This window comes from Podarcis liolepis, assembly GCF_965112155.1.
Source record: "Podarcis liolepis genome assembly, chromosome: 11".
Classification (NCBI taxonomy): domain Eukaryota; kingdom Metazoa; phylum Chordata; class Lepidosauria; order Squamata; family Lacertidae; genus Podarcis; species Podarcis liolepis.
In genome coordinates, this window is record NC_139565.1 from 20518270 (window position 1) to 20542036 (window position 23767).

General features: G+C 42.0%; 1 protein-coding gene across 1 annotated transcript in view; it reads left to right on the plus strand.

Annotated features, from left to right (window-relative positions):
* Positions 1–23767, plus strand: part of DTWD2 (DTW domain containing 2) — an 88633-nt gene that overhangs the window by 18942 nt on the left and 45924 nt on the right. Inside the window, exons 2-3 of the mRNA XM_083464635.1 lie at positions 15248–15338; positions 16287–16381. Coding sequence (XP_083320761.1) covers positions 15248–15338; positions 16287–16381 — 186 coding nt within the window. The remainder of the gene's footprint in view (positions 1–15247; positions 15339–16286; positions 16382–23767) is intronic.

A 23767-nucleotide genomic window follows, 5' to 3' on the forward strand; every position in this document is an offset into this window, starting at 1 on the left:
TTGATTGGTGTTGGTATGACAGTGTTGGGAAACTAAGAACATATTCCAGAGATGGGATGGTTCAGTTGGTAGAGCATGAGACTCTTAATCTCAGGGTTATGGGTTCAATCCCCACACTGGGTGAAAAGGGGTTGGACTAGATGACCCTTGCGGTCCATTCCAATTCTAAATTCTGAGTTTCTATGGGAAAGTAGTGTACACATCACTACTTTAAACCTGCTTTCGAGAAAATTGGGAAATAAATAAAGTGAACTGATGGTGACCTAATCCTGGAACAGAAGGTGCTTTTGAGAAGTTTCTCACCTAATAAATGACTAAATAGTCATACTGCTGCTTTAAATAAGGTGTATTTATAGAAATATAGCTGGGACGCGGGTGGCGCTGTGGGTTAAACCACAGAGCCTAGGACTTGCCGATCAAAAGGTAGGTGGTTCGAATCCCCGTGACGGGGTGAGCTCCCGTTGCTCGGTCCCTGCTCCTGCCAACCTAGCAGTTCGAAAGCATGTCAAAGTGCAAGGAGATAAATAGGTACCGCTCCGGAAGGTAAACTGTGTTTCCGTGCAGTGCTCTGGTTCGCCAGAAGCGGCTTAGTCATGGTGTCCACATGACCCAGAAGCTGTAAGCCGGCTCCCTCGGCCAATAAAGCGAGAAGAGTGCTGCAACCCCAGAGTCGTCCGCGACTGGACCTAATGGTCAGGGGCCCCTTTACCTTTATAGAAATAGAATGGCAATTCCCAAATATACTATTACCACTAGAGGGCATAATATACTGAGACCTCTTTATCCAACAGACCTACGTGAATTAAAATGTCCCATGTACAATAGTAGAAAGTAATGTTTGGGTACGTATTCCTCATATGCAGATCAGATTTTTTTTTAAAAAAAGTCTCTTCTATACTCTATCACTTTCTGTTCCATTTTAGTTGATACCACTTGAGAATCATATTCTGATTTTTCTCTCCACCTCCCCCCACCCCTTTTGCTATATCAGACCTTTGGCTAACTTGCAGCCAGCCAAATGTTGTTAGACTCTGGCTCTCATTGACCCAGCCAGCATGGTCAATGGTCAGGCATGACGGAAGCCGCAGTCCAACAACACCTGGAGGGCCAAAGGTTGACTACACCTGTTATATCAGTTTCAGTGAAGAGAGTGTGTGTGGCATCGTTCAAAGAAATTGGTAGTGACTGGAAAGTAGCACAAAGGCATCCATTTCAAAATTCTGAAGAAACACTGCTTAGTGGTTTCCCCCCCTGAAGTTTTTCTTAATTAAGTTTTCCAAAATTTAACACGTACATTTCAATACATAATAAAAAAACATTTTTTCCGACTTCCCACCCCCTTATATATGGTGTTTCTCTCCCTCTGCTGTACCCTACCTTCTATCTCTTAAACCTTAACTATTATAATATTTAATCCCTTCTGCTGCTCATCATTCAAAACCTGCTCATGTGTTCATCATATAATAAAATTTCTTTAAATGATCTGTAAAGGATTTCCATTCTTCCACAAAACCTTCACCATTAGGTTCTCTTATTTTAGCTCTTAACTTTGCCATGCAAAGACTGGAGTTCTAATTATTTCAGGAGGCCCATCGCAAAGTTAACTCCATCAGCTTATCATGAGGTTATTTTACATGTAATGTCTACTAAGTTTATAAAGGTAAAGGTAAAGGTACCCCTGCCCGTACGGGCCAGTCGTGACCGACTCTGGGGTTGGGTGCTCATCTCGCTTAAGAGGCCGGGAGCCAGTGCTGTCCGGAGACACTTCCGGGTCACGTGGCCAGCGTGACAAAGCTGCTCTGGCGAGCCAGCACCAGCGCAGCGCACGGAAATGCTGTTACCTTCCTGCTATAAAGTGGTACCTATTTATCTACTTGCACATAAGGGTGCTTTCGAACTGCTAGGTGGGCAGGAGCTGGGACTGAACGACGGGAGCTCACCCCACCGTGGGGATTCGAGCCGCCGACCATACGATCGGCAAGCCCTAGGCACTGAGGTTTTACCCACAGCGCCACCCGCGTCCCTCATACTAAGTTTATAGCCCTGATTAAAATTTCTCTTTAGCAGGAAGCAACTTGAATTCAAGATGCAGTATCAGCAGATGTTCAGCAGGTTCAAAACATCTCTATAGGGTCTTATTTTAAAGGTGTAAAAAAGGAACTTGCACACCTGGGAGGGCAGGGAGTGAGGAAGTGGTAAAATCCTATGCATCTGGTGTTGTTGGACTGCAACTTCCATTATCCTTGACCATTGGCCATTTGGGCTAGGCCTGATGGAAGTTGGAGTCCAGCAACATCTGGAGTGTACCAGGATGGGGAGAGCTGCTCTACTTATCTACTCAGAAATAAGTCCTGTTGAGTTCAAAGGGGCCTACTCCCAAGTAAGTGGGTAAAGAATTTCAACCTAAAACATAGAGGGGAGAGGGCTATGAGATTTGATATCTAAATGGAATATTCCACGTGCATGAGCTGTATAACCTAATGCTGGAGATAAATGAGATGATATAGACGCTGCTTTCAGAGACTGGCATTGGTTAGAAATGGAAACTGGACACTTGGCTTAATTTAGCAAAGCTGTTCTTATGCTCTCAGGTACAGTCGTACCTTGGAAGTTGAACTGAATCCATTCTGGAAGCCTGTTCGATTTCCAAAACATTTGGAAACCAAAGTGCTGCTTCTGATTGGCTGCAGGAAGTTCCTGCAACCAATTGGAAGTTGTGGAAGCCCCGTTGGACGTTCGGCTTCCAAAAATAGTTCAGAAACCAGAACAGTCACCTCTGGGTTTGCGGCGTTCAGGAGCCATAATGTTCGAGAACTAAGTTGTTTGAAAACCAAGGTACGTTTGTGTTCATATGAGCTCTGAGAGGGGAACTGGGAATTTCAGCCAATTCCCTTTCTGTGATTTTTATTTTATTTTATTTTATTGGTGCTCTGAAAAAGGTATCTGACAGCGTGAATATTGCTGCCATCAAAATCCACAAACTGCTGACTGATAACTCACACCGCTCTTAGAAATGCAGGTGCGGGTGGTGATGTGTGGAACAGAAACATCCTCTAAGGTCTTCATTAATGAATTGTTCTTAATGGCTACGTTTAAATACCATTAGCACTACACCTTGTTCAGCAAAATGAAGACAATAAGTATCTCGTGTCGTGCTCACCACTAAGTCAACTCACACCACTAAGCAAGATGCATTAAAAATGACAACACTAAGGTTCATTAGTTCCTGACTTTCCCCGCTAAGTTAAAAACAAAAAACTTTAGCAAATGTCCCTGGCATGAGATTGGTTTTTAGTGCTCTTGGTGTCGTCCAATGCCATTCAATTAAAATATAGACATAACTCAAGTAATCATAACACTGTTCCCTTTTTACTTGTGGGCAACTTGCATTACAATTTGTTAATGGAAATTACCCGCATAAATCCTTTCTTTTTAAATGAGCCAATAGAACCCATAACGTAGAGTTCTTTTCTATTCTTTATTTAATTCTCTCCCCATTTTCCCCTCTCTGTTCCCTTTCTATCAAATGGTCATTGAAATGGAAGAGTGAAGAAATGCTTAGTCAGATTTTCTGTCATCATAATGTTCGAGTAAATAATGTGTTACGATTTGTTCTTTGCTGCGATGGATGGGCAATGTTCCCCCAGGCTAGATTTGAAGTGGGCCTGACTAAGACATACTAATTAGGACTCCATTTTGATTGGGTCTAGATTAGTTTTAAATTTTAATTGGGACCCATCATCTCATGGCTTCAGATTGTGAGGATCAGTCACCTTTTCCTAAAGCCATGTTTGCAAAGGGGGGAGGGTGCCATGGCATTCCAAGGCCTCAGAATTATGACCTAAATGCTGTTGTGCGAGTATGCACAGCCTTATCTTTTGTTCCCAGGACCAAGAGGACACTTTTGTTTTTTCAGCATAACCTTGGCCTTAATCAGGAGACCTAAAAATGCTGCAAGCTCCTCTTGCTGCTGCCCAAGATTGCGGGAAATGGCCGGCTGGCAGGCAGCTTAGTTAAAAAAAGATCTTATTTTGAAATGGGCATAAATTTAAAGGGGTTTGTGGTTGTGGGAGTGAATAAAAGAAATTTGGCTTTTGAACTCTATCAGTATCTAAACTGGGTGCTACCACTAGTTCTTTGCAAAGCAGATCAGACAAATAGCTGTTTGTCTTGCCATTCTATAGCAAATTCATCATTGTATTTTGCAGGGTTTAGAAGCTTGTGGAAATAACATATTTGTTACAGTCATACCTCATGTTACGTCTGCTTCAGGTTGAGCGTTTTCAGGTTGCGTCCCATTACTTCCGGGTACTTCTGGGTTACTTCCGGGTTTCACCGCTCACACATGCACAGACACGCAAAATGACGTCATGCGCAAAAGCAGCAAATCGTGGCATGCGCAGACGCGGGTTGTGTTCCTTTCAGGTTGTGAATGGGCCCCTGGAACAGATCCCATTCGCAACCAGAGTACCACTGTATTTCCAAATAACATTGGAAGTTCCTGCAGCCAATTGGAAGCCCCATCAGACATTCAGCTTCCAAAAATAGTTTGCAAACCAGAACAGTCACTTTCGGGTTTGTGGCGTTTGGGAGCCAAAATGTTTAAGAACAAAATGTTCCAAGGTACGACTACTGTATTTAATAACAAGTTACTTTTATATTTTTCTTACATATTATTTTAACCATTTACTTGCTACTTATTTTCCTCACTTTCTCTTTCTGTACAGATTTATCTTTCCTTCTTTTTCTCCAAAATATGGCTGTGGCACCATAGGTGCAGCTCACATGGCAATTCACACCTTATCATGGGTGAAGCTCACCTGGAGTATGGAGTTATGGAAGACTTACACAAAGTTTTAATGATGTTTTTCCCCAGTGCTGTTGGGATGCATTTAACCTCCACCTGTGGACAGCAAGTTAAGACATTATCGGCTGCTTCTGCCACAAATGTAGACAGCTAATTACTTTGCACCTTTCCCCAGGAGGGCCTCAGAGCAAGGAAAAGGTAAATAGAAGAGATTAAAGCTCCTTCCAGATTATCTCTGGACTGCACTCAGAATCAATCCTCTGATTATCATAATTTTCTGTACGGGTGTATTTCACATCAGCCCTGACTATTGGCTCTGCTGGCTGGTGCTGACAGGTAGTTAGGTCTCCTGGAGGGCCAGAGCTTCCTTATCCCCAATTTACTGAGTCTTGACCAACTCAAAAAAGATACAAACAACAGATGTCTTCACAGAACAAATCAGGAGACTTCTGACATGAAAGTATTAAGTTGCTGAGTTCATTGAACACAGAACTGAACGTTTTCTCTTTTTAAAGAGCTAGACATACTGCAGATTATGATGCAAATCAGAGGCACCGAGGCACCACATGGTTGCCTTGGGCCAGCCCAAGTCGCTGATGGCAATCTATTTGTGGCAAGCCTGAATTAATGGACACCTTGGCCTTTGTCGGCTGTGGCCTGCTCCTCAGTGCAGATTCTGCTTTCCTCCAGACATCTGTCTCTCTTCCTCCCTCATAACATTTTAACATGCAGCCCAAAGACATATATATATTTATGCTCCCAATTGTGCAGAGATGATTTATCTAGTGTATCTTATATTTAAACATAAGCTTGAAATGTGGTTCTTCTGTATTCTACTGTCAGGAATGAGGCTCCACTTATATCCACAGAGATTTGTGTCTCCAGTAGCCTCAGAGCTACTTACCCATACGTAACTAGGAAGAGCTTGCATTGATTTGACACTAAGAACTTCCAGTGGCTCGTCTTACTTATTTAAGAAAGTTCTTTCCAGCCGTCATAAAATATATCCCAGGGTGGGATAGAGGAACCTTGCCTTCCCCTTTCAAGGGTCTGTAATTGTGTGCCTTGCAGACCCCTCACTTACCCATTTAGAAACACCAAAGAAGCTTTTTACATTGGTATTCTCAATCACCTCAGTTATAATTATTGAAATAAGGGGAATAGCTGTAGCCAGAATCCCAGGGTCCATCCCAAATCTGAGTTTTGTGTAAGCCTCAGTACGATAACGTCTGCTTCACCCTGTGGTCCCACAACCAATACTCCCTGCCTGATGTAGATAGTTAATGCAGCCGCTCAATTAATTTAATACCGTCCTTCCTTCCCAAGAGTTCATTAGCTGACTTTGATGTCCTAAAAGTTGAGCACGAATATTAAACTCATCAGGAAATATATTGGCTGCTTTAAAGGCCTCTCCAGTGGGGATGTACTTTTATGTGTCTCTTCTGTTATTAACTTCAGTAAGTGACACTCTACTACTGTAGCCAGGGTCTTTCAGACATTTTGCCACATTTGTCCCAATTTGGACTTGTTGAGTTGTGACTGAAAATCATTACAATCTGATGGATCTTTGGGAGTAATGAGAAGTGAATTGATGATGTCATGCTAGGTGTCAACGAGAGAAGAATCAGGATCAAAGCTGGCATTAGTTGTCACCCTTTTCTTTGCTTAAAAGGAAACCAACATTTAAATGGACGTTGAATCCTGACTGACAGCAAGCAGTTCCTTTCTTTGAACTTTGAAGATGCGAAACCCTTCTCCTGTATTTGCCCCAGACATCTGAGTGAATCGCAATTCACTTTGCAGAAAACCTTAGTGTGTCTAGACTACGCTGCCATTAGTCTTGACCACCACCCTTAAACCATCTTCCTCAAATCACCGCCTTGCTCAAATTTTCTGTGTATACCTTTTTTTTGGGCATGTTTATATGGCTGTCTCTAGCCCTGTTCAATCATTCATATTCACACGGTTCTCATCTCATGAGGGAGCAGTGAGGCTGTGCTTGGTGGCCTACTGCCATGCACTGGTGGGAAAGTCTGAAAGGAAGAACCTGTTTTAAATGTGTTGGTGTGACAAAAAAGTTGGTTTTGCTGGACAGGTTGAATCAACAAGTGTTTCTTTCCCTACCAGCAAATGGTTAATGAACGGCAGCCTCTGATTGGCCGTGGTTCTAGGAGGGAGAGTTTAAAAGGAAAGGACTTGAGGAGAGACAGGTAGTTAGGCTTTGGGGGTTGGTTAAGGCGTTGAGGGAGTTAGGAGGGTTGGTTTTGGAGGGTTGGAATTGAGGTTGGAGAGGTTAGAAGATAGGTAGGGAGACAGCTTGAAGGTATAAAGAGTGAATGGGAGGAAGAGTTGCTTCTGGGTCAAAAAAACAGCTTCTACTCTGAGCGTATTGTGAAGGACAGAGTGTGGTGTCCTGTAGGAGGAATAGACTGGAATTCTACTGGGAGGCAGAGGTTGAGCCAGGAGAAGTAGAAGCTGGAAAGCAACAGCGTACTTGGGACTCAAATCTAGTCTGGAGGGGAGATATTCTTACAAGGAAAAGAAGAAACTCCCAGACCCAGTGAAGGGAAGGGATGTGGAGAGCCCTTTGGTCTATTACTTAAAGTACCTCAGGAGCAGGATTGTTAAAGGGGGTGGATAACTGAAAGAAAGTATCACTGTATAAAGGAACCAAACATATACAGTCATACTTCGGGTTGAAGTAGCTTCAGGTTAAGCATTTTTGGGTTGCGCTCTGCAGCGCCCCGGAAGTAACGGAGCGCGTTACTTCCAGGTTTCGCCGCTTGCGCATGCGTAGACACTCAAAATGACATCATGTGCATGCGCGGAAGCGGTGAATTGCGACCCGCAGACGCGGGTTGCATTCGCTTCGGGATGCGAACTGGGCTCCGGAACAGATCCCGTTCACATCCAGAGGTACCACTGTAACTCAAAAACAACTGAGGATGAATTAAAGTGAAATCGAACTGTTTTCTTGAAGTAACCTAAGTTTAATCCATGTGTGTTATATACTATCTTGCCTCATATAAATCTTTTATTGTTTATTTAAAGAAAACCTGTCTAAGACTCCAACTTACTAGTTATCCCCTCACAAAGGTCCCCCCGCAGGATTCTCAGGGCTAGAATTATAAGAGGAAAGGAAAAGAAACCTTTGGGCAAAGGGTTGTTTAGTAAGGTGGGGGCAATTTATCTGAGTGAGAGCAGGCCCAGCGGCATGAGAGGAAAAAGTGCCAACGCGCCTGTTGCAGTTGGCTCCCATCATGATTTAGAACCAAATCATGCAGACCAGATGCCCATGTATGTAGAGCAGGATCTCTGCTTCAGACCTTGCCCAAACACATGTGGGTGTGGGCAGGGGGAGCAGCAGGGGTTGCAAGAGCAGAACCAATTAGTGGAACCCCTCCTCTGCCCCTTGTGTATGTAATGGTAGTCTTGCAAGTATGATTGCAAGGGCTTCATTTTCAGGCACTATGGCTGCTTCCTTGTAGCTCACACAGGACACACACACACCGCTCAAAAAATGACAGTAATCTTAAAAGTGATTCCAAATCTACTGGGCACAAAGTGAAGTGATATGTCTCAAATGACGATTTGAGAATGGATATGATAGAGGTGGCAGATTGGCAAGCTTGATGCAACATAAAAGAACTTTTAACAGTTAATTCACTCTCCTGCTTGTCTTTGACTCTGACTCATACTCATCATCTGCATTTGAAACACACAAGCCTCTTGTTTTGGGCAATTGGATTATTAAAAATGGATGGCTTTCTCTAGAGAATTCCCTGCTCATTTTCAAATATCACACTTTATTGAATCATTCATTTAAGAGGAAAAAACGATCTACAATCTCATTATTATGTAGGAAATTAGATGCATATTATATCCCTATGAATAGATTGAGCTGAAGATTGTGAGCACCTGTTTCAGTGTTTTTCTATGCCTGTTTTTAATTTTTACAAGAAACATCATTCAGTAACTCTGATTTCTCCCCCATTCTTTTCATATAATTTTCTGATGGTTATTACATTGGAAACAAGAAATGTTTTGAATATTTTTCTCTCCAGTTTCTGTTTTTCTGTACACCTGTGATCATATTATTTTACTGCCAGCTTCAAAAGAGCCATATGCAACTGTGTTTGAAAAGTGTCCTAATGATAGAGTTTGCAGTTGGAAAATATTTATATGAAGATGGGAATTAGTAAACATCCTTTTGAGTTCTAACCAGGATTATCCCTTTGGGTTTTGGTGCTTAAAACCATTTTATGATCTAGATAGTTAAGCTGTACTGAGAGATTAGCACATATCCAACTCCTGTTTCCTAAAACTAGCCACAAAAGCTCATTTAGAGAAGGCTTTTATCACTTCCCAAACTTTCAAGCACAAATATTTACAGAGTTCCTGAAAGAATTATAACATGGGCTAGGAACCTCAGATTTGGACTCCTCATGTGGCCTTCCAGAACTTTCTAGTTCACTCTCAGAAGTTTCCTCCGGCCATATCACCTCCCAAACTCCACCCCTCATCAGCCTTGAATAGAATTGTAGAATTGGGAAGGACCATAAGCATCATCTAGTCCAAACCCCTGCATTGCACCCTTCTCAAATGTTTTTGCTTGGCTGATCTATGATACTTAACAGTTGTTATCATTACAGTGGTACCTCGGGTTAAGTACTTAATTCGTTCCAGAGCTCCATTCTTAACCTGAAACTGTTCTTAACCTGAAGCCACACTTTAGCTAATGGGGCCTCCTGCCTCTGCTGCGCCACCGGAGCACAATTTCTGTTCTCATCCTGAAGCAAAGTTCTTAACCCGAGGTACTATTTCTGGGTTAGTGGAGTGTGTAACCTGAAGCCTATGTAACCCGAAGCGTATGTAACCTGAGGTACCACTCTATTAATTTTATGACCTGCCATTCACCAATAGATCCCAAAACAGATTACAGCAATTTAAAATTCAGAAGTAAAAACCAGTTAAAACAGATTATGATCACAGGAGTAAGATGGGATACTTTTATCAAAATCTGTAAAAGGTTAATGAGACTGTGTTTACCCTTACAGAAGCCATGCTGATTCTGCTTCAGCCAGCCTTGTTCTTCTATAGGCTTTTTATATTTTATTAAGCTTTTCACCATTTTTCCTGGAATAGATGTTAAGCTAGCCATCCTATTGTTTTCCAGATTCTGGCTGGTTCCCTTTTCAAGCATTAATGTTACATCAACCACAGTCCTTGGGTATGGAAGCTGATCTTAGAGATAAGTTACACATTTTTGTTACAAGATCAGCAATTTTACAATTCAGTTCTTTAAATAACTCAGGAGAAAGCCAATGATTTGTCCATTTTTAATTTGTCAGTAATCTTAGAACTTTGTCTTTTGTCACCACTATTTGCCTTAATTCCTCAGATTCCCTTTCTGAGAAATAGGGATATCTCTTTTGCTGTGTAGACAGATACAAATAATTCATTATGGCTCTTATGTGATGTATTTATTTTTTACGTTCATACCCCCACCCTTTTGTCCATCAAGGACCAAGGTAGCTTACAGAGTTAAAATTTGCAGCAGCACAAATTGAACAGAAAAAAGGGAATGCCATAAAACAGCCAATTAAAACAGTTGGCTCATAAGTATTAGGAATTGGCTGCAGCCTCCAACTGAAGGCAGCCTTGCGTAGAATATGGCCCAAAATTATCTCCTGGATTCATTTTCACTTGCTTTCATCTTGCTGCCAACATCAGCCAGGCGTTCTGTACATATCAAACATGTACGATGAAGATGGAACGAAAAGAAACAATAGTGTTGGAATGACTGTTGCACTTCTGCTGATCTTAGATGGAATCTCCACAACAGGGAGCCTTCTGGCTTCACTTGAAAGGAAGGGAAACAAGATGGAAACTGGTTGGACACAACAGGACACACTTTTTATCATTGTTTGACATTCATATTATATCATATTGAAGAAAAATCTTTCAGGAGTGGGGGAGAATATAAAATTCTTATCTATGAATGTCATCATACCTGACTATTACAAGCTAGAATTGGCTCAACTGAAAGCTGTATAATTTACAAAGGCTTTAATCAATATTTACTGCAGTGTGAAGGAAGCAGCGATCAATATTATTGAACAGGCCTCCACATCATAAGGCCCATGGGCTGACTATGGCCCGAATCTGGATAATTCATGCCACCGTAGAGGAATTCCAAATGCCTGCTGTTTCTGGCCATTTCGTACCACTTCAGGGAAACATTTACAATCCATATAAGACCATGAAAAGTGTTGTCTGTGGTGCATCGTTAGGTCTGATTGCATCTTTCCTACTCTCCCTGGAATTTAGATACACGTAACAGAAATTGTGCCAGTTTTTCCAGGCTATGCCAGCCAGCCATGCTATGTAGCCTACTTGCATCTGAAACTCCCTCACTATGAATTTCTAGGAGAGCGAAATCCTGGTGTGCTGTGCTGTTTAATTCAGCAAGGACCATAAACAGAGCAAAAATGATGGCACAAATGAGAAATACTACTATGCGCACTTGTACTCAAGAACCCAACTAACACATATCGTTTTGAGTCTTTAACTCACTTGCCATAGGGTAAGTTATACTAGAAGAATTAGCACTTGGGCAATAGACCAAAGCTTGGAACCAAAGAATTTACGAATTTACATCATGCTAACTGGGGCTGAAGGGAGTTCCTCCAACAGCATTTGAAGGGCCACAGGTTTCTCATCCCTGGTTTAGCCAAATACAACTTAGAGCCCATTTGAATTCCTACTCTGTGGAGGTGACAGTGGTGAAGACATTTTTCACCTGTCCTTAATGTCCAGATCCATGAGGACAGCCATCACCATGGATAAGTGATGGCCAAAATGAGGAAGTAGTCCCAGGATTCCAAAGAGACAGGAAGGTGAGACATAGCAGGATTAGGACCTTGGAGAAGAACCATGGAGAGGATTTCAGAATCACATTTAGTAACGTATTGGCCTGAATATAAGCCGCACCAGCAAATAAGCCACACCTTTAAAATTCAAGGGGCGGGGGGAAGACAATACCCAAATATAAGCCGCTCCCTTGAAATTCTGCAGGCATTCACACCTGTAAATGGCAAATGTAGAAGAAAATCTAGAGAGTACCCACTAGAGAGGACCCACAAGTGCGTTAAACACCTGTTCGTTGCACCGTAAATGCAAATAAAAAAATCAATACTGCACTGTAAAATATGGGGAAAGCGATGAATGACATTAGAATTAATTGCACAACAGTCTCAAGCTCGCAATTCGGCAATAAAACATTTTTTTGTTCCATTTTACCGTATGTCTGTTTCAACAGTGATATCGTAAAAGCCAGTTCTTGTAAGTTCACAAATTTAAGCTGCACTTTAACTTTTCATGATCAGAATTTGGGGTGGAAAGTGCTGCTTATATTCAGGCCAATACAGTAATCCTGCAACTGAGGCAGGAAAGTATCCATGTGGTGTCCTGAAGCAACTGGCAGATCCATAAATCCTGGGTTAGGTATTCATTAACTAGAGACTGTATCCCCAAATGCTATATCTGGCCAGTAAAAGGGCCTGGTGTCTTTCTTCACAGTTGTTGCCTTCTTCTGTGTCCTGGAGTTTCAAGCTATGAGGATTTCTCCTTAGGTCTCTCCTGAACCTCTGAGGAGTCTGTGGACCAAGAATCAGAGTGTCTCCTTGGGGTTCAGGGGAAGAGATACAGGTTCCATTGAGAGTGACTCCACATGGGGCTGACCACTGAGAGTATCCATCTCCTCCTCAGGGTTTCCTTTGTCAGAAGACTCTGCTTCCAAGAATTCCTGCTCTGGGCCCATGGCACCTTCATTATACCATCTAGTGGAGCTCTTCCGAGCAGTTAAGGGGCTTATTCCACATTATCCATATCCATGCATTCAAGGCAAATGTGTGTAGGCTTAAAACCTGGAGGATACAAGTTGTGGCCCCACACTTGCTGGTTCCATTTCGGACCTTCCCATGTTCACCACAGTGCTCTGAAGGAAAGTTCTGAATGCAATTAGAATCCTCTCCCAGGATTGGGAACCTCAGTAACTGAGATGTTGAGGACAGGTCTGTGCGATCTGTAGTCCAAGCGTATGGCTTTTCTGAAAAGGATTACACACCCCTGAAAAAAACTAGGCATTCTGTTGCATTGCCGCTTCTCCTGGCTGATGTTTTACCTTGCTTAAGTAACATTTCAAATTGATGACCACAGCCATCTCTGTGAAAACTGCCCTTAGCAAATGTGCAAGCCAGGCATTGACTGGGCTGGGGGCTTATGCCAGGTTAAGAACACATTGCAGTGGTGTGAATGAGATTTCTGCTTGCCGGTTAGTTTCTGTGTGGTTCTGATCTACAAAATCCTGGTTACCTAAGGTCAAGCCTGTCTGGGTTCCAGACCCATCTGGCCACTTAATGGAAATGCATGTTTAGAGAACTCCAGCTCTCTCTTTTTAGGAGACCATGAAATCCTCCCAAGTATCTTAGCAAAGCGGAAGGTTTGATTCATACTGCTATTTCATTAATGGATTATTTCTCAACACTACTGATTAAATCATGTTATTTAATATTGATTTTGTGTGTATAAGAGACAGAAAAGAGCCATTGTGTGCCGTTTCTTCATATAATCTAAAAGTTAGTAAAACAGTGAATTGACTTCTTGCAAATCTTCATGCTAGATCTTTGGTTTTGAATAATATATGTTGGGGAGGGGGAGATGTGTAGATAATTTATGAACATATAATAACTGCCTGTTTCCATAATTGCAAGCTGAGATTACTTGAATGGTAAACAAATATAATTTTAATTGTCTAATGTAAGTATAAGCATAAATAGTTAACACCACTGGATGTTTCTTTAATGAGATCGTATTTGAACAGAAAATGTGCAGTTACTATAGAAGTTACTATAGGAATTCATAAGGTGTGTGTTGATCTTCAGACTTTGTAGCGTTTGGCTTTCTCTCACTTTCTCTCTTTTGGGCTGTTGAACTCCTAAGTATCTTTTACTGTTTAGTGAAATTGATTTCCTTCAATATGTGACATGACTTCTGATTGAATCACAAATGAGCTGCCATCATTCAATCAGAAACATCTGCTTCCTAATATTACAGACGTTGGATTGGATCCAAATAATCTGCTGGGTGAGTGGAAGCACTTCTGCTAGGGGAAGGAATGTCAATTTCACACCTACCTCTTTCTGTGCTCCCTAAAAACCCATGCTGGAAAGTTGTAGATCTGCCATCTTCAGCATTTTGTACCACCCCATCCCGCTCGGGTAAATGTACTAGAAGACCCTCAGAGGTATAGGTGCTTCTTCCAGATGTACAACAGAATCTTAATACCTTGCTGAAATACCTCTGTGTCTGTTCTGTGCCTGGGTGGGAGATTTATATTTGATGTTAATATTTGTATTCCATTTTTCCAGTGACAAATTCCGAGCTCAAAGTGGTTCACAGCCGCTATACTGTCAAACACAATAAAGCAAATTAACAACAAATTTCATCAAAATGATTAGTGCAATTCCGTAAAGTCATCGTAATTCAAAATATCAGAAAATATCAGAAATTATTTATCAAAATGATTAATACAGTTCAACAAAGTCATAGCAACTGTGTACATCACTTGGAGTTCCACTGAAAGAAAATGGGATATAAATTTAAGAACGTCTAAGACACTATGGACTTCCTTTCTGTAGGACTATCAGGGCTGACCCTGCTATTGGGCAGAGTGATTTTGTGTGTTATGGAAAGTGAGCAAATTGTGAGTTACATAATTTATTTTTGATGTAATTATTCACTTCTGGGAGAAAGTGCTTGTGGGATTTTCCGTTTTGGAGGAAAATAACTTGGCCAACCTTGTATACTGTGCTCCAAGACTTGGGAGAGAAGATGCTATTTTCTATTCCACCTCAGGCAGTACAATGTGCTGACATCTATGCCATACTGAGTGATGCTGCCTTGCTGAAAGCTACATGATGACCTTTGTGGCAAGGATTTGAACACGTTGCTGGAACCATTCATCCTCATTTAGTTTCTCTGGTGTGAAGAATGAATGAATGGTAGATGCAGACTTCTGAGCTCTTGTCTTGTACAATCCCAAATGACAAACGTAAGGGCAGAAGCAGTGCTCTGTAGATTAACCCTAAATGATCGGTATGGTTTCTGAACACATGGTCTTATATCTGTGGAAGTTGGTGTGTTCAGGCACATTTAAAAATTACTATGCTTGGTCAAATATTTCCAACCGTTCAGTGTTTCTGAATTTTCACCTAAGAGTCTGCTTGCTTGTTTTAGAGCGCCTACAGAACCACACAGTTGTTTGGGTTTTTTAAAACGTAGCAGAAAAGCACTCAGGCACTTGTTACATAATTAAACTGCATTATACATTAACTCCTGATATAAATATACATATTTCTACTCCTTTCTATCCTATAGGCGTCCTGAGAAGGTGTGTTTGTGTCCATTCTTGCCAGTCCACCCACTGAAAGTCTCCACCTGTTTGTATATCATCCAGCATCCAGCAGAGGTGAGTAACGTTGTGGGAAATGCAAAGGTTCAACTAGCAAGTTAGCTCAGCAAACAGGAAATAACGCAAGTGAAAACTGGCTTTGGCCCTGTGAAATTCAGTCACTTTTAAAGCTGTTACCAACCTCAGCGACAGTCTCTAACCTTATATGCTAAGGCTTACTTGTTTTGCTCAAGCTGTTTGCTGTTTTCTCCTATGATGAGAAAAATAGTGCAGTTTAGTACATACTTTCTTTGTTTCATTGTAGCTCTTTTGATTATTGGTTTGCAGATATTTCTGATTCTAAGTGTGAAATAATTTTCCTTCACTTTATTTTTTCTGTCAGCTAGAAATAGCTATATTACACTGTATATCATATTTCCCAATCAACACACATTATTGTTGCAAGCTTCACATCACATGAATATTAGGCATTGCACAAATACTGTAAATACAAATATAGGTATATGTGGTTCATTTCCTGAATATTTTTGTTTTCCTTCTTTGTACATTTTCAAGTTCAGGTATATGTTTGCTTGGTAATAGGTTGGACCCAATTGTTTGGGGATAAGTATACCATTATTTTGTCAAGGGATATTGGTTTTTAGAGGTTTTCTTCCTTTTCCTTTGAGTCGTAGTGTTTTCAGGTTTATAATACAGGCAAATCGAGTTTTGCGTGTGTTCAAAGAATGACATAAATCTCTTTGTGTTATTTTTCCTTTGAAAATAATATTTATTACTTTTCCAACAATTTAAACACTACAAAAAACAACAACGAACAATACAATACAATACAAAAACACTACATAACACTAACACATTAAACTAACGAAACCAAACAAAAACAGTTTAAAACACATCAGACAATTTCAGTATCTTATCTTTCATTCACTTATTTCAACGACCTCCTCACACCTCCCTTTTTGTATTCCTCTCTTTGTTTTGTTTTTATAACCATATGAACTGAAGGAAAGTAGAGTACTACGAACTGTACCTCTTCTGGCTGCTTGTCTACCCGAAGAAAAATGCAAAGTCTTGATTGGTCGTCGCTTCAGTGAAGACAGGTGAGGAGCACTGATAGTTTAACTTCCATTTCTTCTATGAGCAGTTACTCGTAATTGTAAGTTAACTTTGTGTCAATTGGCTCAGTGTTTTATAGTGCACATACAATGAAGGTGAAACAAGCTAATGTTCCAATGTGCCTAAACGAAATAAAACAAATTTTAGACACTCCCAAGCAAATGGCAATTCTCATTGCTTCTTTTTACATCTCCATCTCCGAATCCATCATTCATGCCCTGTTTATTTACTATATGAATTCCTTCAGATCTGCTTCTTGGCTTTTTGCTATATATCTGCTATATATATAATCTTTGTCCAGTTAGTTGACGGTGCCTCACATAAATGTGCGTTTCACTGCCATCTTCTTTGAGTAGGATTCACCTAAGTTGTTGCGTACATGAAACAATGTCTGCTCACACAGTAAGACAGGCATGGCCAAATTTGGCCCTCCAGCTGTTTTGGGACTGCAGCTCCCATCATCCCTAGCTAACAGGACCCAGTGGTCAGGGATGATGGGAATTGTAGTCCCAAAACATCTGGAGGGCCAAGTTTGGCCATGCATGCAGTAAGACTTCCCAGTGTCTCCTGCCTGCTTTATGCCACTGCACCTCCTAAATTTGTTTTGGCAGGTTGGGGGAACCCTCAGAACAGGTTTAGGGGATGTAGGGGGTGGGAGCAGTGAGAGGAAAGTATCACTGCATGAGTAGTTCATGCATGGATACCACCCTATGTTCACAACTAGTATAAGTCTCTGGCTTTGTGTCAGGTTTGCATCCATTCCAAACTTCTAAGTCACATATCTCCTAACTTTGTGGGGGGATATATCGATTTTTTGCCCAGGACCGGTATGAGGAGCAGACCGCAATGTCGACTTCACTCAGCGGTATATCACTGGTGAAACCACCACCGCTCCTGAGTCCCTCTGCTAGCAGCATCCACTGGAGGGAGTCAAGAGTCCCTTCCACCAGCAGGCACTGCTAGCAGAGGGACTCACGAGTGGCGGTGGTGGTTTCACCAGAGATGTGTAAAGGTAAAGGACCCCTGGATGGTTAAGTCCAGTCAAAGGCAACTATGGAGTTGCAGCGCTCATCTTGCTTTTAGGCCGAGGGAGCCAGTATTTGTACACAGCCAACTTTCCGGGTCATGTGGCCAGCATGACTAAACCACTTCTAGCGCAACGGAACACCGTGACGGAAACCAGAGCGCACAAAAATGCTGTTTACCTTCCCGCTGCAGCAATACCTATTTATCTACTTGCACTGGTATGCTTTCGAACTGCTAGGTTGGCAGAAGCTGGGACAGAGCAACAGGAGCTCACCCTGTCGCGGGGATTCGAACCGCCGATCTTCTGATCAGCAAGCCCAAGAGGCTCAGTGGTTTAGACCACGGCACCACCTGCACTTTACCTTTACCAGAGATATATCACTGAGTGAAACCGCCATCCCACTCTGCCATCATATGACACAGAGGGAGAAACAAGCTGTATCGGCAAGGCGCCAATACAGCTTGTTCCTCCCTCTGCATCTTTTATACTACTTGACTGAGGAGTGTGCAGCTGCCCTTGCCTCAGTCGAGCAGTTAAAGGAGCCCCCAGCCCGTGCTGGCTCCTGCAAGTGAGCGGCGGGAATGGGGGCACTGTGAAACTGCTCAGCTGAGGGGAGCGTGGTTGCTGTTCCCAGAAGTGAGCAGTTAAAGGAGCCCTGATCCTCTGCCTGCTCGCACGCAAGCGGGGAGAGCACTGGGGCTGTCTCAGCTGGGAAGTGGGGCCCTTCACAATCCCCACTGAGCTGCACAAACATGCTGCGTTGTCCCAGCCTGTGAGCCCCTGGGTGAATCCGCCTCGAGGTGAGAGCTGGGGCAGTTTCACTCAGGGACAGAGGCCAATGCATCTTGTTTTTTCAACATCACGATAAATCACCAAACCGCGATGTTTGGCTGGCGATACTCCGCCATGTTGAAAAGCTGATATTGCCCAGCCCTGCTCTGGGAAATGTGTTATCATCTACTGATCAGGATACAAGTTACTTCTCTTTTCTCAAGGAAATAAAAACCAGGGGTCAGCAACCTTTTTCAGCAGGGGGCCGGTCCACCGTCCCTCAGACCTTGTGTGGGGCTGGACTATATTTTGAAGAAAAAAATGAACAAATTCCTATGCCCCACAAATAACCCAGAGATGCATTTTAAATAAAAGCACACATTCTACTCATGTAAAAACACGCCAGATTTAGAAGGCGATTGGGCCGCATCCTGCCCCCAGGCCTTACGTTGCCTACCCCTGAAATAAACTATAAATGCAGGAATTAATATTAGTAACTCCTGAACCTGCTTGTGGAATCTAAGGCATCTCAACCCCTTTTAAGCTACTCTTAAGTGTTCAGCTGTTACCTCATAAGAGACCGGTATTTGTATCTACTGAGTTTTCCACCAGTTTGGGTTATTATTATTATTATCATTATTTATTGAATTTATATACCGCCCTATAGTCGGGGGTCTCACTGTGGTTCACAAAACAAAATCAAGATATAAAACCACAAAATACATAATAAAAATAAAAACAATAACCCAATAGCCTCCCCTCCTTTCTGACTCATGGCTAGCATCCTTCGTAGCTCCCTAGTTCTTGGTCCTCTAACCAGAGCCAGCCATCTTCAGAACAGAGTGCCCTTTGCACTAACTTCTTGTCTTCTGTATTTAGTGAAGTTCTAGCCCAGTTTATCCTGCTTCCACCTAGGTAGTTGCACTCCCTAGTCTGTCACTATTTAGAGAATTGCCACCTGAGGAATTCCGACGCTGAGTCACAACCACTGAATGAAAAGGCGCTGGAAATGTCTCTTCAAGGGCTGGAGGTATAATAAATGTGATGGTGTGAGCAGGAAAGATAAGATGTTTTGAGAAGTACGGAGGAATGAAGCAAAGAACGCCCCAGCCCAAAGCCACACTGAAGCAGCATAACATGCACCTCAAGATCAAATTTTAGATTTCATAGTGTGCCTACTATTGCTCAGTGTAATCTTCTGGCAGAAATCTTTTCAAAGAAATGTTATTAACTTCATAGCACAGGGGGGAAAAACACCAAGCATTTTATCTATTTACCGTCATGCTTAATTTAAAGTATTCCATAAATAAATAAAGCTATATCCTGTAATGTATAATACTTTATTTAATTATCATTGTGTATTTTTGGCCAAGTGCTTGTTCTATTATTCATCATGAAAGTTCTGATGAAGTAGTGAAACTAGTATCCTAGGATTTATTTGACTCTTTTAAGAGATATTTTTACAAGCATTTTTAAAGTCATCAATCCTTTTTCAGTTGAACAGTAGAGTATCCTAATACAGTGGTACCTCGGTTCTCTAATGAAATCTGTTTGGCTTCTGAAATCCATTTGGAAACTGAGGCCCATTGGTTGCAAGAGCTTCTTGCACTCAGTGGAAGCCATGTCTCATGTACGGGTTCTGAAAAACGTTTGACAACGGAAGCATTTACTTCCAGGTTTTTGGTGTTTGAGAACTGAAACGTACAACAACGGAGGCGTTCGGGAACTGAGGTTCTACTGTACTTTAAAGCAAACACTACCAACAGATTAGTAATAAAATAATCAATTTCTTATGTCATTAAGTTATTTTACTGGAGCTTTAAGGGTGATTTTGCACTTGGTTAAACAAACTTTTGTGCTAATTAAATTCTTTGAAAGCCATTTCTCCATATTATCATAGTTCTGCATTTTTATTTTTATTTTTTTAAAGCTAAAATAAGCCCATTTGTTTTTTTCTGATATCTTTTATATATATATCCTCCTTTTATTATTTTAGCGTCTTTTTAAAGGTCCCCCCAAGACCTTCAGTTTTAATTTTAATAAATTAAAACGCTATTGATGTTTCAGAGGTACTTAGAAGAACAGAATCTTCATATTTTGTGCAGATGAAAAGCAAAACAAATCTAAATCTTCAAAATTCTTCACAGATTAACCTGAAAATCAATCTGAAAAGTTTTCTATAAACTTGCAGCATTGAACTGCTGAAATACAACAAAAATGTATTGGAAATGAACAAATTTAGTGGGGGGACACATTGAAAAGTTGCTGAGACTTTGCAGAATGGGCAAGAGTTTACCTCTCCAAATTCAAGGTGGAAGCAGCATTTTTGGAATGCTCATGTCTATAGAGGAAATCTGAATAAAATAAAATAAATGTAGCTCTCAAGAGCAGTTTTGTGGTGATGGTGCCAACTAATTATGTGATGTATTTTACTGAGTGCATTGGCCATAGACAATAAGTATGGTAACTATCCTAGGAAAAATATAACTTTAGAGACAGAGTGCAGAGAGTAATCTCTATGTTATCAATATTTGTTTCCTTTTTGCCAAAAAGAGATGCCTAAAAATAGAAGAGAATGGCAAATATAATATGGGGTTTTCTTTATGAAATGTAAGTCTGATAAAAGTAACCTGGAGTCTTGGTCTGTAGTCACAACTGGCATTACAACAGACAACATTTTAGATTTAGATTCAGGAAAGCAAAATATATCTCGGAATAGCATGAAATCCCTGTCCTTTCTTAGATGAAATTGCATGGCCGTCTCAGCCTGTCTTAAAAGTGGAGCAGCATTCTAAGTGGCAAAGAAAAATGCAGTTCTATATAATAAAAATATGGCTTCCAAAACAAAAAGGACTTAGAATTTTAATCTCTCTTTCAAGATGGGTTTTGAAAATTCCCATCCCGCCCTACAAGTATCTGTTTGCATTCTTAAATGGAAGTTCTTCTGCTGATATATCAGCAAAGGAGTCTGGTTTCTTATCAATTTGCCCCAACACACCATCCACAAATGTATGAAGGACCATTTATACTCATATCAACCTGGCTCTGCACCAAGATCTTTGGAAACCATTCTGCATGGTTTCCATACTGTCTGAGATGGGGTAGGTAGCAGTTAGGGAGAGGCCCTCATCAGTTGTTGCTTCCCACTTATGAATTCTGCCCCCCGAGGCTCACCTGGTACCTATAGAGATGTGTTTTTAAAAAATTAAAAATCTAGACTCTTTAACTCAGGCATAGGCAACCTTGGCCCTCCAGATGTTTTGGGACTACAATTCCCATCATCCCTGACCACTGGCCCTGTTAGCCAGGGATCATGGGAGGTGTAGTCCCAAAACATCTGGAAGGCAGAGGTTGCCTCTGAAAAGTATGTTCATTTTGGGGTTGAGAGGACCAAAGAATAGAGCACATGCCTGTGTATGTAGACCAGTTCTGTGAAACATGCACCACTTCTGTGGAGACATTTCCTTCTGGCTTCTCATATCAGTTGAGGATTATGATAAAGGCGAAAAACCCCACTTTCATTTATTTTTAGTAATGCTCAGTCCTTAGCGGCTGGAAAATGCTTGAAGTGGAGTACCTCTGCCTCAGTCAACGCTTTCAGTTTGTCCTCAGTTTACATTGAAGCAGCTGCCTGGCTTTTCTCAGCCTCTTTGAAGCACATAAGGCTCAAGAGGAAAGTCCTTTCTTTGTAAGAAAATCACATGTGCATATAGAATGCAACTTTTATTTTTCCCTTTGCATCCCGAGATGTAAGATCTTTACAAATCTGGCTCTGATCTGGAGGGGCAGGGGAATGTTGAATTTTGGGGTTCCCCCTCCCTGTGATTCCTTGAGTCTTGGGAACTTCAAAAAGGATGAAGCCACTCCGATTGAAGTGGGATTTACTATTAAAACACCTGCCACTCTTTGGTACTGCAATATCCTTGTTTCATGCATTGTTTCATAACGGTGTTCCAGTCTTTTATGGATTCACTCCTGCATAGGTTGATACAGTAGGACAGGTTTTTGTTTGCTAATTTAAGTAATCTCTATGTTAAACGCAGACCATTGAAGCTTTTATTTTAATAGTTAATAACAGTGGTACCTCGGGTTACAGACACTTCAGGTTACACGTTTTCGGGTTGCACACCCCGCCAAACCTGGAAGTACCAGAACGGGTTACTTCCGGGCTTCGGCGCTCGCACATGCGCAAAAATGCTAAATTGCGCTTTGGGCATGTGCAGAAGCGGCAAATCATGACCTGCGCATGCACAGACGTGGCGCTGCGGGTTGCGAACGTGCCTCCCGCACGGATCACGTTCGCAACCCGAGGTTCCACTGTACAACTGTATGATTGGGTCAGGGATGAATGTCTTCTCAGGATCTCCCTCAGCTCAGTGATTCTCTAGTTGCAAGCCTTTGGCTTGTGAATAAGGAGGACTTCTAAAATTATCAGACCAGCTTCTTTTGCTAAGTTGATAGCCTTCTCCAGGTCTGTTAAGTATCTCTTCCTAGTTGGTAAAGCATGATTCTTTTAATCTCAGGTCGTGGGTTTGAGCCCCATACTGGGCATAAAGATTCCTGCATTGCAGGGGTTTGGACTAGATGACCCTCGTGGTCCCTTCCAACTCTGTAATCATACGATTTTAATGCAAGCTAAGTAGCAGCTGACATATTGAGGTGACAGTGCTTACTTTGCCGCCCAGAGTGGCTGGGGAGACTCAGCCAGATGGGCGGGGTATAAATAATAATAATAATAATAATAATAATAATAATAATAATAATAATTATTATTATTATCCCGACAGCTGTGTTGCTGCTGATTACTAGGAGGAACAGGCAGCGGCGGAGGAAGCCGCTCGGGCGCCTGGGGCGGTGCGCCCAGGGGCGGTGCGAGCCACCCATAGGGGCAGGGCGCACCGCGGGGCCTCTGGAGTCTGCCTGCCTCTTCCCACTCAGCTGCCCTATAGCTGGGGGGAGGGAGATGCAGTGGGCAGACCGTTTGGGCAGCGCGGAGCCCTCTCAGTGGTGACACCCCGGGCGGACCACCCCCCACCTCCTTCCTCCGCCCCTGGCAACAGGGAGGTTGGCAAAGCGATCCTGTTGATCTCACTGACCTCTCTATTGCCATACCCCTCTCCCTCCCAGTAAGCAACAGTGACTGTCAGGAGGTCAGGTGAGTACTGCTGCTGAACCATGCCGTCCACTACTAGCTAGGACTATAAGTTGTCACAGAAACTAGCTACAGTGGGCGGGAGGCATGCCTTTCTCCTCCCCTATCCTGGCTGGAGGTGGTGTCATCAAGCCTTGTTGGCCTGTGGCAGGAAAACCAGCAAAGAACCCTGTAGCACCTTAAAGAGCAACAGAGGTATTATGACACAAGCTTTGCGGGCAAAGTGCGTTTCATCGCATCCTGGCAAATGCGTATATAACTGTAGAGGAAAAAGTGTAAACTGTGAGACCAGAGGGAAACCTAATGTAAAAAGAAAAAGAAAATGTGCCAAGTTTAAAGGCATGTAAAATAGGCACTGTGGCCATTCATAAAGTTGTGTTGATGAGAATGCAGACATCCTGGCATAGATATAAATTAACA